This window comes from Anser brachyrhynchus (assembly GCF_964034855.1).
Source record: "Anser brachyrhynchus genome assembly, chromosome: 1".
NCBI classification, from domain to species: domain Eukaryota; kingdom Metazoa; phylum Chordata; class Aves; order Anseriformes; family Anatidae; genus Anser; species Anser brachyrhynchus.
Genome location: NC_137694.1, coordinates 64,692,949 through 64,707,895, shown reverse-complemented (window position 1 = coordinate 64,707,895; position 14,947 = coordinate 64,692,949). Strand labels below are relative to the sequence as shown.

The following is a 14,947-nucleotide window of genomic DNA, read 5'->3' as shown; positions in this document are numbered from 1 at the left end:
CAAGGGACTGTTTTAAAGGATGCTTGAGACGACTGGCAAAGCCAGAAGCAGCACACCCATAGAGCAGTGCCCTCCTCACCTGTGCTCTGCAGGAATGGGTCTCTGTCTCTCTCCCCTTGATGTAGCCCAGCCATTTATGGTTACCAGGTCTAGCTAACCGACCCTCCAGAGGAATTAAGGATTTCACACAGCTGTTGGTCTGTTTTCCTCCTCTCAAGAGGAAGAAAGGGCATCCATTAGCACACCACGGCAGTCACAGGTTATGGAGATGTATGTCTGGCTTGCTGCAGGAAGCTTCCCTGCCCATTTGAGGGGCGAGAAAGGCCAGATATGATTGGCCTTCTCTCACTCCTAATAAACCCTATGAATCACAAGTAATTGCCTACTTAAAGCTACTCTTCTCTGGGGAATGATCCGACAGCCGGCGCCAAAGGAAGAGAAAAGCAAGAGGGGGGCAGGGGGGATTTCAAAGAATAATTAGCTTAATACATTTCTGGGCCTCAACACGAACACTCAGTCTGAGCAATTCAAGCCTTGTGGCTGAATTATAAATGGCCGGGAAATATCCATTGCCACGAGAGATTGCACATGAAGGGAGCTTTAACAAGGTCAGCCTAAGGCAAGCTTAAGTGTCAGGCCTGGATATGGCCAAACAGTTGAGGTACACACCCCATGGCTCTGCTGCCCATCGGCATAAATGCATAAGTCTGCCAGGAGAGAATGGGACTGATCTTACTCTTGGTTAGCATTAGTTTTCCACCCAGGTTGCCACTGAACATGGCTACATGCCTCCATGTTAGCAAGAAGAGAATCAGACTTAGTGACAGAATCTGAGTTGCTTGAGTAAATGTATATCCTGTCAAAAAAAGAAAAATACAGAGCATACGTGTTCTCTATCACCCTTTCTTAACACCCCCCCCCCACACACACACACACACCAACCTCTCACAATGGAAGGACATTGCTATAAAGGTCATGTGCTAAGGGGATGTTTTCCTTCACACATGAGACATCTGTCAGCCCTTCAGCACAGAAAGCTCATCTCTTCTGTGATTTCCATTTTTCCAACAAAGCATAAACTTAGGAGAACTCACCAACCCGCTAGTATAATCCTGGGGGACAATGACTGGTAGATGAACTGCACCTCCAAGCTGTGCAGAGGAGGCTTTATGCTGCCCTCCTTCCTTAGCAGCAGTCAGTCCTCTCCCAAGAGCTAAATGTGACTTCAACTACACTGTGAGGCTGAAGATCTCTCCTTCCACCTGTTTTCAGTATATTAGTAGTACTTAATAGCAAGAAAATTCATGCTGTGACTAGGGAACTACTGTCACAGTGCTGTGAGGGTCTTGTCATCCTTGTTCCTATTCAAGAGAACTCCTCAACAAGTAAGTTGGTAGGAATACCTGTGAAAACACATACTACAGACTGCAAGACTGGAGGAATTAATACTTTTCTCTCATTGGAAATCTCCCCTTCTAGAGCAGGACGTAATCCACGGAGGACATCCATCAGGCTGCGGAAGCACACATACTATAATCCCCCTTTGCTATGAGAAAAATGGTTTCACCTATGAGACAGGCAAGGTCCCTGCAAGGTCAGTACTGCGAGGCAATGGAATTTAATGAACAAGCAGCTAACATGTCTCTCTGTCTCACATGCATCCAGGGCAGGTCTGGCCTCTGCTGCAACAACAGTGGTGGGACAATGTGACCTTAAAGCTAAAATAACACAGGACAGACACTCCCCAGGACAAATCGGAGCATCTCTAGGACATTGAGGAGGCTAAGCCCATATATAGCAGCCAAGATCTGGCCCACCCTGAGGATATGTCACATTAGTTTGTGAAGCCAGTTAATTAGTCTCCCTTGTTTCTTTTCCTGTGTGAAGCAAAAATTCTGTCCGAGCTGGGTATGCAGTATCTGAGAAAGACAGAGCTAAAGAGCCAAGGCCTCTTTTCTACTCAGGAATTTAGTGGGCCAATGATCTGACATATCTGTTTTGGGACAGCAGCAATGCCTTGAGGGAAACGGCAGAGAAATGTCCCAGGAGCAGCAGTTTCTTCTGTGGGAACCTCATTAGCCAAGACCCTTCATCTGCAATAGCACAGCTCCCACTGAATTCTCCCACTGAATGTAATCTGGACAGTGTTGCTAGCACTTGCTTGTCCACTCCATCTCACATCCTGTAGGATCTGTGTATTAGACAGCCTCTGGTTGAGCTGCCATTCCAGGGAAAAGTCAGAAACAATCCTTTAGGTTCTGTTTTGTACAACAGCTCTCCTAGGCTGCAATCTGCAGAGACAAGGGGTGGCGAGGGCACATTCCACCTCATTGCCTTTGAGTGAAGAGGCCAGCTGCTATTAGCCCCTGTCCCACTATCCCTGGCTGAGAGTCCCATTGGGAAACGCAGCTAGAGATGGTTTGACTGTGCTCTGGAGTTAGGCTGTAGCCTCAGGCACAAGAGGAGAGGCTTGCAACTTCCAGGACTGAATCATTTTCTCTCAGCCTGGTAAACCTGCCTGTGTCTTCAGCACCCACCACTGGACTGAAGGATGTGAAGGCAGCAATACACTAACACTATGGTAGATACTGTGCAGGACACTTAGGAATACACCGCACTCCCCCTAAGAGCTCATGCTTTGAAGAGGCTAACATGGAAGTGCAGACGGGGCCTGTCCAGGGTGACCCAAGAAGGCAAGACGGCTCTTGGAGACTTCTCCAATGGGGGAGGTTTTTTGAGACAATCATTTGCTGGGAAGCCTACAGGTACCATGCACTTCTGTGCAGGCAGTGTCTCTGGATGCCACAAGCCTCGTCTGCCTACAAGTCAACTCTAAACCTACAGTCACACCTGGACCACAGAACACCGGCAATGAGGAGCAGAGCCCAGCAGGCTTGGGTGAAAGAAGTGTTGCAGCCAGAGGTGGTGAAGTTACTTCCTCCGTCAGCCCCACACAGCCAAAGGGCCAGGCCTGCTCAGGCAGGGCAAAAGATCCAAGCGAACAGGAGGCTACGGAATTTGCAGAAATATGGCACACCACAGTGTGAATGCAGTCCCACCCGCCCCATCCCCTTCTCCCGCAGCCTGAGGAGGAAGCCTCTGTACCTGTTTATTCTTTAGGTCAAGGGAGAGCTCATAATCGGAGGCAGCTGCATGGGAACACGAGGCCGTCCCTTTGCTGCGCTGCACTCTCACTGGGGAGCCCGTGTGGTGGAGGCTCGCCTTCTGCACCAGAGGGGAACACCCCGCTGCCTGCTCTTCTTGGAGCTCCGCATGCTGGGCTTTTAGCGTCAAGGTGTCGGACCTGCCTTCCTGGCCACTCTGTCTGCCGGCCTCCTTCGGATCCTCCGTTTCACACCCGGCTTTCTTGCTTGTGGAACCGCTGGGATCGTCACTGTGAACAAAACGCAATGTTTCTCTTTTTTATTTGTTTTTTGATTATTATTTTTATTATTATTATTTGTATTATTTATGTTTGGTATTGTTCGCTATACTCTTTCACTGATCTGCATTTTATATGCTTAGGGAGACTGGGCTGCAAGGGGTGTCTTTCAGGGACAGAGCAGGACTGTACAGCGATTCCTCACTCCCTGAGAGCAAGCACCTGTGCTGCACACACTGGAGCTGCCTGGCTGCCTCTGCTCAAGGTGCTGCAATTGAAGGTGAGGGGCCAAAGAGGGTGTCACGGCCGAACGACACCCCTCCTGCTCCCTGGAGCAGCTGACAGTCACCTCTGTGCCCTGCTGCCTACTGCTTGCTATCTCCCTGTGCACCCCAGAGGCTCATCTGGTATGGAGCCTGGATCCCAAGGATCCAGCCTTCCCCTGGAGCTTCTGTGGGCATGTGAGAAACTGTGTGAGGACAGCTGAATGCTACAGAATTTCCAGAGAAACTCTTGGAGAGCTGAGAGTATAACACTGCAGCAGAGCCAGCCAGCCAGCCCTAAGGTCCTGACTCTTTAAAGCAACTCTGCAACACAGCCATAGCAGGCTGCAGAGCTTCCATAAAAGAAGACGTTTCTTTCCGAGCCACAGGACAGATTGCTGTGCCACCGAGGTCTTGTGGAGGAAGCAAAACACCCTTTTCTGCTGTCAGCCACGGCAGTAATTGTATGGAACCAGGCTTGACAGCACTGCACTTTAAGAGGGCTGACGTGTTGCTCCGAACAGGATGGGATTAGCATATACCCAATCCGTTGAAGTACCGAGGAAGTCTGTTGTTAACCTCTCTTGCCAAATGTTTTCTGAAATCATCCAATTTCAAACAAGACTTTGGGGGGCTGCTTGAACTATGGGAGTGTTTGTTTGTTGCTATGTCAGTCTCCTTCCAGTGGCTACAGATGAATAATTTACGATTTCCCAGAGTGGGCAGGCCAGCCCGCATGAACTCTGGACTTTGCTGCACAGTGTACACCGGATACAGCTCCGCTGTTTTCCAAGGGATGAGCACTTAGTCGATAGCAACATTGAGTTTGGAAATAATTGCTGCAGAGCCAATGCATTTAATTCCATTGAAACCAAAGATGTGTACTGCCTCCCATATTTAAACACGATTACATTATTCAATTCACTTCTAAATCATATTTCTTTCTCTTGGATTTGCTCCATGTATGATCAGTTCCCCTGTCACCTAGATATCAAATCGTTTTATGATTGGTGTTGATGTCAGAGCAAAATCGGGGAAATTAGATATGATTTTCTATAGTGCCCAAATTACTTAGAAGCATTTAAGACTCATTTGCAAAAGTGCTGTGAGCTCTTAAGAGCACAAGTCTTCTAAGTAGACTTTACCTCGTAAGCCTAGGAGCACTTTTGAATACTTACTGTTACTTTAAAATGAAGTTTGTTATCTTCAATGGCAATTTAACAGTCATATTTAGAAATATTCTATAAGGACTCTAGAAAGTTTCTATAAGGACTCTAAATGTGATGAGTCAAACACAGTACCACAACTTCAGAACTAAGAAGGTAGGATTTAAAAGTAGAAAGCTTCTCCTTTCATATGCATGCATGTAGTCACCAATCAGACTTAAAAAATAAATTCAAATAAACCAATCTCTTACATTAATCCTATATAACCAACTTGGTCAAAGAACATTAAGATGACATAGCTGTACATTCACCAATCAGGGAATGTCTCCATTAAAATGAAGCATAAAACTGTTCTGTAGGGTTACATACCTTATAAAATATTTTCCTGTTGTATTCCTGGTACCATATAATTCAACATGTTTTTTTCTAAACCTGAAGATGTACGTGTAAACTAACTTCCCATTTCTAACTCCTTCTATGTCCATACACATTTCAGGAAACATTTATAGACTTTCACCTTTCAGTTCTCACTGTAACACCTTCATTGGATGCCTCTGTTCTTCTGCTTTCCTTTTAGCCAGCAGGGCAGTAATTTTTGCCCTTAGCTCAAGGGATGACCAGGTGAACATGGATTTGATCATGTTTTCTTTGAAATGCATGCCAAAACCCACACAGCTACTTCAGTGGGAACTGGATTGTGTCCTACAAAGCAAGTTCAGCTAGATTCACGAGCTCTGTTTCAGCAAGCCATGTACCCCAAATTGCTTTTCTGAGTCACGGCCACAGTGCAGTGTGCTGTCTTAAGGGCAGGTCAGAGCCTGAGGCAGTGGGCTAAAGAGTTAGCTGACTTGTCTGGGAGCATGAATGGACTGTAAATGCCAGCAAATACTCCCTGACATGATAGTCCTTTAAACACTCACATATGTGCTTAACTGTATTTTTCTGAGAGCTTCCACTAACTGCCATAAGACTGCTCATGGTAGAACATGAAGTGTGTGCATAAGATTTTGCAGCATTCGGGCCCATTGCTCTGTGAAGCTGTACGTCACCTCTGGTGTCATTGCTCTGTGAGGCTGTGTGTCACCTCCAGTGTATGCTGCCTGCTTGCTTTTCTGTCGCGCACAGTTTAGAGTCTGAGTAACATCCATAGTAACAGGTTATCCTATATGCCCAGCTAACATAGAACAAACAGTAGGCTTTATAGAATCACGGAATAATCAGGGCTGGAAGAGAAGTAAGTCATGACGTCTCTACTTCACTGTCCGCTCAAAATGGGTTCATTTTCAAAGATGTGTGGTTGATCTGGGACTTCTCCAGTCAACTCTTAAGTACCTCCAGAGAAGAACATTTCCCAGGCTCTTAGGAAAGCCTTGTCAGGGCTCTTAGTGCACTATCAGACTTTAAGGGCCTCATCAGCCTCACCTGGACCCCCACCAATATCCCCTGACCCAGGACCCCATTTCAGCCAGCCCAGGGCCATTGCTCCCTGCACTAGCAGCACCATAAGAGTGCTGGCCTCCAGCCCCACCACAGCCTTCCTCTTTCCACAGCCATGGAACTGCTTGATCTGGACTCTGACCTGGAGGCTGACTCCGCAGCCTGACCTTGGACCTGCCTTGTCACTGTGGACCTACCCAGAGATCGCTGACTCTAGTTACTTTCACCAACCTGATCCTTACCGTGCCCAGTCAGACAGAGGATGTCGGCCCAATCCAAAATTCTCAGAACCTCTTTAACCCTCTTGGACCTCATTAGACTACCGAGGTGTTCCTCAAGACAGAGGAGGGCCCTAAACTGCAACCACTAAGTGCATGCATTCGGTTAGAAGTGCGTGAGAAGCACCACCAGCCTCAGTGCTCCCACTTACAATGCATAGCTGAAGCAACCCCCTGAAGACACTTGGCTAAGATAAGAATGTAAGCTAACCACACGTACACATATAACCTTGTCTTCCTCTTCTGTGCATGCGCTGAGCCCAGTGAATACACCCATACAGAATGCATTGCACTTATGTGTGGAATTTTCTGAGGGTCAAAACTCGGTCAAATCAAAATCAGATTCCACTGAAGCACTCAAAGGCATTTTTCAGCTAGATATTTTTATGCTAACTATAAACTTTTTAACCCCCTGCTGGTTTGGCTGTTGTGCTGTTCAGAAAGCAATAGCAAATACTCATGCTGAAGTGGGAATACTGTCTACATGCTCTTTTGTGAAAAAAAATGGCGGAACCATTTTTATTTAGTGGGGAAAAAAAGCTCCAAAGAAACAGACAATCCTACTTCACCTTCAGGTAAAAGACCAAACCTGGGAAATTTCAGCTTGATCTGTGAAAATTCAGTGACTTACAAGAAATGGATTTTGTTTAGCTGCCTGAATGTTAGCATGTTAACAGCAATGGATGAGGCCCCCATATGGGAGAGACAAAATACACTTCTAAAGATCCAGACTAATACTGCAGTGAAATACAGGCTTAAACCTTAATGATCCCGATTTTTTGCCACTGTCCTGAGTGACACGGTTGAACTGCATTGGTAGAGAAGTTTTTATTAATAAGTGAAGGCTCACAGGCTATTGTAATCATAGTAACAACAACAAAAATAACAGTAAGAAAATGAATAATGACAGACAGTATATTATGGAAGATCTCTGGAAAAAATGTTATTAAGCAAATTATGTGGATATAGCTGCTTTCCCTTGCCCAGTGAGCAATCAAATGCTCTAGCTGTGTGATGAAGGAGAGGAATGGTCCTATTGCACATTTGGTTTCTTGTATTAGATTTTTTTCTAACCACTTGTAATAATTAAAAATCCCATGCAGAGTCTAAGGTGTGAATCCCAATGTCCTGGCCAAACTCCAACTAGGTTAATTTAGTTCTGTATCCCAGCATCACCCCTGTAGTTTCAGCTGTAATCAGTGTTCTTTACTTGCTGTCCTAAAGTATCATATACCACTGTCTTCCACATTTTTTACAGCTACTCTTGCATGATAAATGAAGCAATTTTCTGCGCATCATGCAATCAGGTAGAGAAGATTTGTAATGTCTTTGAATTCTGTTTGATCAAAAGTGGTAATATCAATGTAAATCACTTGCAATCAGGTAAAAAAGGAAGACTAAAAATTCAGCTGTTCTCTTCTTTCTGAATGTTCCTATATGACTTTTATGACCCACAGCAACTAGCTTAGTCATTATTACAAATAGATTTCATCGGCTGTAGAAAATCTCTCTCAATTGTTTCAGTTATCTCCTCCTTTTACACTGCTGACTTGTATACTCCTGATGCAGACAGAAACCAGTTTTGTTAACAAAGATGGTGACTACAGACAATCTGATTCAGGTCTTAAATGAAATGGAACAGCTAGTCTGGCATAAACCACATTTCAAAACAGGGATATCAGGGTCCTGGGATGAATCTTCTTTCAAGAAAACAGGATAGTGAAAAAGCTCTCACTGAGACAATTCAGCTGAGCACCCATACATATTTTTGTTAGTGTCTAGAACAGGTAAATGAGACTACTGGGATTTGGCTTCTAGGTACAGATTTCTCAGGAAAGTTTTTTATAATGAATACACTGAGAGAAGAATGTATCATCATAGAGAGATGATAGATGAAAAATCACTGATACTAGCTCAAATCAGTAATAACAGACTACTAAGCCAGAGATTCCCACCAGCCTGTTCCTAGTAGTTTCAGCTCCCTGTGTCTGTACAGAGCTGTTGTATCATACTGTGTCCTGGGAGACATCTGACTGCTTTTCAGTTCTCACAGATCAAGAAGCTGCACTTCCTTGCATTCTCCTCACCAGCTCCTTGCTGTGGGAAGCATATATTTCCAGCTTGGCAAGGATCTGTGCTTCAAACTGCCAGCTTTGGAGCTGAACCATGGTTATTCATTGGATCCTGACCGCCAGGTTTAAACATTCCCATACTTGAGAAAGAACATGCAGCCCACTGTCCCCAAATGTTTCAGGACAATTTCAAGCTAAATTTCCCATAAGCAGGAACACAGAATTTGGGTGCTCCAGACATTACATTCCTTTGCCCTTGCTGTCAAATATTAGAAAAATTTTGCAGTCTGAGAGTAATTTTCAAATTTCTCAGAAATATATTTACAGATAGCTGAGTGACTAAACAGGACTGTAGGGCCAAGAGAACTGCTGTTCTCAAGGCCAGTAATGTTAGACCTGTAAGAAATTAGAACTGAACTTTCTCACTGACCGTTCACTCCATAGTTATACAGCTCCCATGTGGTCAAGACACAAAGGACATCTCTTTTCTCCTGCTCTCCTACAACAAGGAAAAATACTGCAGCTAAATAAGAGCAATAACAAAGTAACAGAAATAGCAAGGGCTCTCCTGGACTTCACTAGAGATGTAAGAAACCAGTCACTCAGGAAGAGGATGCTCAGATGCCCTGTTGGCAGGTACAGTGGTGATGAAAGAAGGTCCAGCTAATTGGGTAGGAGGAAGCTATAGCTGTGAGGTGCTACTAAAGTACTACAAGGGCTGATCTCAACTCCTCTTTGAGTCTCTCTGGCACTCTGGGAAAAGACTACATTGCTGTTTCACATTTGTAGCACCTCCTCCATGGTATTCAGGGTCAGTGTACATCACTCTGCCCTGTAACTGAGGCAAAGACTAGGTGGACCAGTTGCGAAGGGCCACAACAATTTATGAATCCATTTCACAGAGCCTTTTACAAGGATCATTTAGTTAATGCATATATGCTGCTCTGAAGTGCTGTAATTGATTAGTATTACCATGACCTGAGAGCCATATGAGACTTCAAAGTTTCAGAGATGTCAGAATGTAAACCTTTAGAAAATACCATATGGAGTATTAGAAAAAGAGGTCATTAACATATGCAGAGAGGAGTCCAGACCCCAAGTCTGCAAGAAACTAATCTCACTCTGTCTTAAGACATTTCAGCATTTCCCCTGTTCTCTCTCCTCTCCCTCCTCAGGAAAAAAACAAAAACAACAAAAAAAAAACACAGTTGCTGACTTAGCAGGGTCCAAAGTGCCTTTTCAGTTTATTTCATTTCAGTGTTCCCTGAGGACACCCATAACATATGGTGAATGGGTTGATCAGAATTCAATGAAAAATGGCTGAGACAGGCTTGGTAATATATTATGGGATCTTTTCAAGGTTCAGAGATTTCTGACATGCTGGGTGTCTGAGTGCAGAAGAATTGCTTTTGATTTGCTTTTAAGTTCAGGTTTTAGGGTGACTTGGAGGCAATGCTCTCTGGGAGCATGCTGAAAATGATGGAAGGCAGAAGTGTCTCCTGCCAGAGAGGCAGGGAACTTGGAACTTGATCTTGGCAAATCATCCCCTGCCAGCCGAGCTGCAGCTTTCTCAGACGGTCTCCCCCAACACAGACCAAAATAGGAACAAGATTCTGATTTTGTCTACATTCACGTAACACCTTGCAAAGCAGTGGCACCAAGCCATCTTCTCACACTAGTTTTACCCAAGAGGAATTAATGATAATTAACCAAGCTCATTACCCATCCCAGAATGCATTACTTGTTTCATAAAAAGGCTGGCACACACACCTGTAAAACAGACTTGACAGTACAGTATGCTTAATATATTGGAAATGAATTAAATTTAACATCTTTTAGCATGGACTGAAACTGGCAACATCTTTTCAACATTGCTTAAAGTGGTTTTGGCAAGATGTATATTAAGCAGGTGGAATATGTAATAATACTAACAAATGTCTCAAACTTCCACAGGGTCCGATGTGCCAAAATCAATGCCCCCACTTCAGATTCGATATTTAAATGTGATACCCATGTACTGGGTAACTTCCACGTTGTTGTGTTGTTGTGTCTATTGCTACAGAAGAGTAGTGTAGCAGCTAAACTTTCCTGATGCACTCCCTGCCCTTGTGGTGCAAAGACGATTGTTCAGGTATCAAGGTAGGTGGGCTGCCTGTCTGAGGGGCAGGCTCTCCGTGACCAGCTTCAGCCACCTGAGGACTAGCATCTCTGTTTCTTCAGACAGACAGGCTACTGCAGACAGTGACTTGGAACATCTAAGGCAGCTCCCACTGAACAAGAGGTGGTATGTATGGTGCAAGGCCAGCCATGCCAGGTGGTACCGTTCTCACATATATATATATATATTTTTCATATAGCTCCTATGTCTGTCTGGGTGACACCTCAGAATGAAACTTGGGCCACCTCTCCAACATACTTCTCTTTCCTTCTCCCTTCCCAGCCGCATCTGCTATTTCACCAGCCGCAGAAGCACAGGACTCAGCCTAGAAAGTACAGCCCCTTTTCCCCAGCTGCCCACCACACCTTGGTGCTTGACACCCTAGGTGGTGGCTTCAGTGCTGTCTCTGAAGGGTGGATTGGGAGGAGGTCCCACAGCCTGTCACTGCAGAGGGGTTACCTGTGGCTGAGTCAAACAGGGCACCTGTACTTACTACTGAGGTGTGAAAAGCACCAAATGGACACTGAAGGCACAGGAGGCCCCAGCCCTACATGGTTTAATTACTTTTACTTTAACCCCAGACCTCTGTTGCCTCCGCAATGTTTGGTAAACACGACCTTTTAGAGGAGGAAAAAACAGATGGCATCCTGCATTAGTGTAACTGCCCGCTCAGCACCCCGGGAAAGAGAGACTTGGCTTCTCAGCAGCAGTCTTTCTGCCACTTCGACTCAGATCTCTTGGCTCCTCATCCCTGAGGCAGGTTTGAACATCACCAAATTCGCTGACAAAAGCCTGCCGGTGCAATCATGCAGAAGATAGAATTTCACTGCTAAAATGAGATGAATTCAGGGCTGGGAGGCAGCAGAGCCTCTACGAGGGAAGGAAACCTTGCATATCCCCTCAGCCCACTGCTCTCCTATTCCAGCTACCTGTCAGGTCAGGCACACAGCTCTTGGGATTTATAGACCTAGGCAAGTGCTTCCATGGTTTTCTTTTTCCAGCTGTTGTGACAGACCCCCAGGGATGGACTGCCCCTCTGGGCTCTTTCCTAAGGGACTGGGGTCACTGCCTACTGAAGGCAGTGAGGGAGACGATTCACAAGACCTTTGTGTAACCCAGATACATTTTGTGGCTGTTCTCAAATATCTCAGCTTTTGTGATCACCACAACCCAGTAGAAGGCCATTGTTTGTGTCAGACTGACGAGAAGGAAGCCCAGCTGTCCTCCTCAACATAAAGAGTGACACAGACTCAGACCACCATCCTCCATACAGATACTCAAAACATTATTCATCAGCTTCAGGAAAGCAGATTTGATCCAGATTTTAACTTTTCCAGTGTGTTCAGATCTGGGGTTTGGGGTTGGCTTATAGCTTGGGTTGGCTTATACCTTGGGGTTGGCTTATACCATGATAAAAACAGCTTGGTTAGTAATCCTTCCCCCTTTCCCCAACCAATGACTATCATCACAGTCTTGTGCAGCAGGCACAAAGCTCCACTTTCCCATATTCTAACCTACTGTGTCACTGCTGCTTCATTCACACCCTGATCCTCTTTATGTGACTTCTCTTTCCTGAGGCCTTAATCCCTTTTGTATCTTTTTTCATTCCTATTTGGAAAAGAGAATGTCTTAGCAACTTACACATCTGGACATACAAACTCAGATTCCTCCAGGGCCACTTCAACTTTTCTTCCCTATGAGGAATAAAATGTTTCCCATCCCTATACTTTGTACTCAGACATGAATGTTTTGGAACAAGATAGTTAAGAAACACAGGACTTTGTCTTGACACAGTCAATCCTATTGTTTTGTTGAGTAGAACCATGGCTGGTGCTGAATGGTGTTACATCAGTGGACTGCACCAAAGTCAATGGAGGATGTAGCCCTGTATGCTATATTTTTAAGACAACCCATAATATGCTTATCAAATCCAGTTGTGCTATAACAGCACAGCAATAATTTTCACAATGCATCTCTGCACAATCAATTTCTGTGCATCTTGACCTTCTACTCTCGCATTAGTGTAACTTGGGAAATTACAGGCATCTGCTATATTTTGCCACTCACCCAAGAAGATGTGCAGAAGAGTACCAGCAACATGTACACACAGCAGCCTATCCTCATTTTCCCTCTTTCCTCAACAGCTGGGATGAGAGAGATTGCAGTCAACCCAGATACACAGGCAATAATAACAGCAGCATAACCTATTTATGGGAAAGCAGCAACTTACCAGTATGGGACATGAAAAAGGTGACACACAGTTCTTATCACCAGGCAAATATAGCTCCCTGTGGGAGAGCGTTGCAAACTGTATATGGAAAGAACCAAATTACCAACGAGACATAGTTATAAGTTGTTAGAGTAAATTTCCAGACTGAGTGGCCAGAGTCAGGTTCCTCAATCTAGAAAGAAAAGAGCCTAATTTGCAGATATGCAAACTGGTCTTTAACTTACATCTCACCTCAATGACATTTGTGTAAACTTGACAGCCTTGAAAAGCAGGACCACTAGGTATGGACTAAGTAACCTACATACCCTCTTAATGACTTGACTTCAGATATCCAGGAGAGTAAATTCAACTCTCATGGGAAGTGAGACCTAAATCTATAAAATTAACCCAGAATTGAACAGCACTTCTACTTGCTCTTATATAGCATATTGGCAGTTCCTAAGGCAGGCTTGCTGCGGTAGTACTGCATGCTTATGCAAAAAGCTCTGGGAACCGAAAAAGAAAAGGTAAGTCTTGTCCACTCTAATGTTGTATCCTCAGTACCCTTATTAGACAGCTTACAAAATTCCCTCTAGCCATTAGTCCTGCCTCTCTCCTTTGTTTCCCCTCTGCACTAACTTTCCATCTAGCCAGTACAATGGCAAGTTACCATGTACAGCAATGAGAAAAGGTTTGAGTGGAAGGCTTTAGGAAATGGGCTAGGCATTTCCATTTTTAGGACATGTACTGGTGGGAAGGCCTGCTTGCTGCTGTCTTTATCCCATACTCTGCTCCTTCCACCCTACTAGCAGTATCCTTGCACTACACTTCACCTTCTAGGCCCCATCCAGATTCTGCATCCACAATCTCTGAATGGAGCATGAGGGGATTAAGCACCCAAATATCACTCAGTCTCAACTCCTGTTTATGTCTTAATGCTTTTTTTCAGGATGATCTTTCCTCACAGAAGATGCGGTGGACCCCAGCTCTTCTGCAGTTTTGAACAGGGACAGTTCCAAAATCTTCTATCATTTTTACCCCCTCTCCCTCAGCTATCCAGCTATTTTCAGAACCCAAAGCAGCATGAAGCTGCAACAGTGGAGGTTCTGACTGGATATTAGGAAAAGGTTCTTCACCAAGACGGTGGTCAGGCACTGGGACAGGCTCCCCAGGGCAGTGGTCATGGCACCAAGTTTGCTGGAGTTCAAGAAGTACTTGGGCATTGCACTCAAACATAGGGTCTGATTTTTGGGTGGTCCTGTGTGGACCCAGGAGTTAGATTTGATGATCCTTGTGGGTCCCTTCCAACTCAGGATATTCTATTAAGTGATTTGAGCAGCCGTACAGTGTGCTCCTCTTTGGCCTCTCAGACTCCTCAGTTCTTCCTGGAGGATCTGCAAGCCTGCCAGGCAGAAGAAGGAACTCTGGAGCATAGTCATATGTTTCCAATAGGAGAGCTTATTGTATTCAAACACAGGACCTACCCCATGCGGATGGCCAGAAGATGAACCTGCACAAGAGTGAGTTAGTATTGTCGAGCACAGAAAAGACAACAGCCCCTTGGTTTGACATCACACTGCAAGAAAATGTGTGATAAAAAGAGCCTCATTCCTGTCACTGCCAAAGAATATTGGCATGAATAGGAATATTCTGGTCAAAGGACTTGCTCATTGTCTTCTGTTCTTATGTTCTGGTTCCCTCCAATTTCTTCTTTCATCTACGTCGTTTTTTAACTTTCTGCTTTTTCTGCTATCCTCTCTTCTTTTGTTCTCCTTCTCCGTGTGGCATGGTTGCCATCCCCTTTCCTTTCAGCAGCACTGCTTTTGTTCTTAAGCTAAGTATGTCTCCCTTTCTTTCTCAATGGCTTCTTTCTCATCACTTTGCCGATTTCTCAATACGCATTTGCCCCACCTCTCTCTCTGCCTTGTAAGCCATGAAGAAGTGTGTGGACAGAGGGTCCACAGAAACCACCTGTTGAGTTC

The 14,947-nt window shown here is 44.9% G+C and overlaps 1 protein-coding gene across 5 annotated transcripts in view; it reads right to left on the bottom strand.

The window, feature by feature from the left end:
• The window catches only part of IQSEC3 (IQ motif and Sec7 domain ArfGEF 3), a 103,066-nt gene that overhangs the window by 35,923 nt on the left and 52,196 nt on the right, over positions 1–14,947 (bottom strand). For 4 of the 5 annotated variants that reach the window (XM_080564345.1, XM_080564348.1, XM_080564347.1 and 1 more), the window contains exon 3: positions 3,106–3,394. The exons of the other annotated variant lie outside the window; for it this stretch is intronic. In XM_080564345.1, the coding sequence (XP_080420471.1) occupies positions 3,106–3,394 (289 nt within the window). The remainder of the gene's footprint in view (positions 1–3,105; positions 3,395–14,947) is intronic. 5 annotated transcript variants of the gene reach the window in all.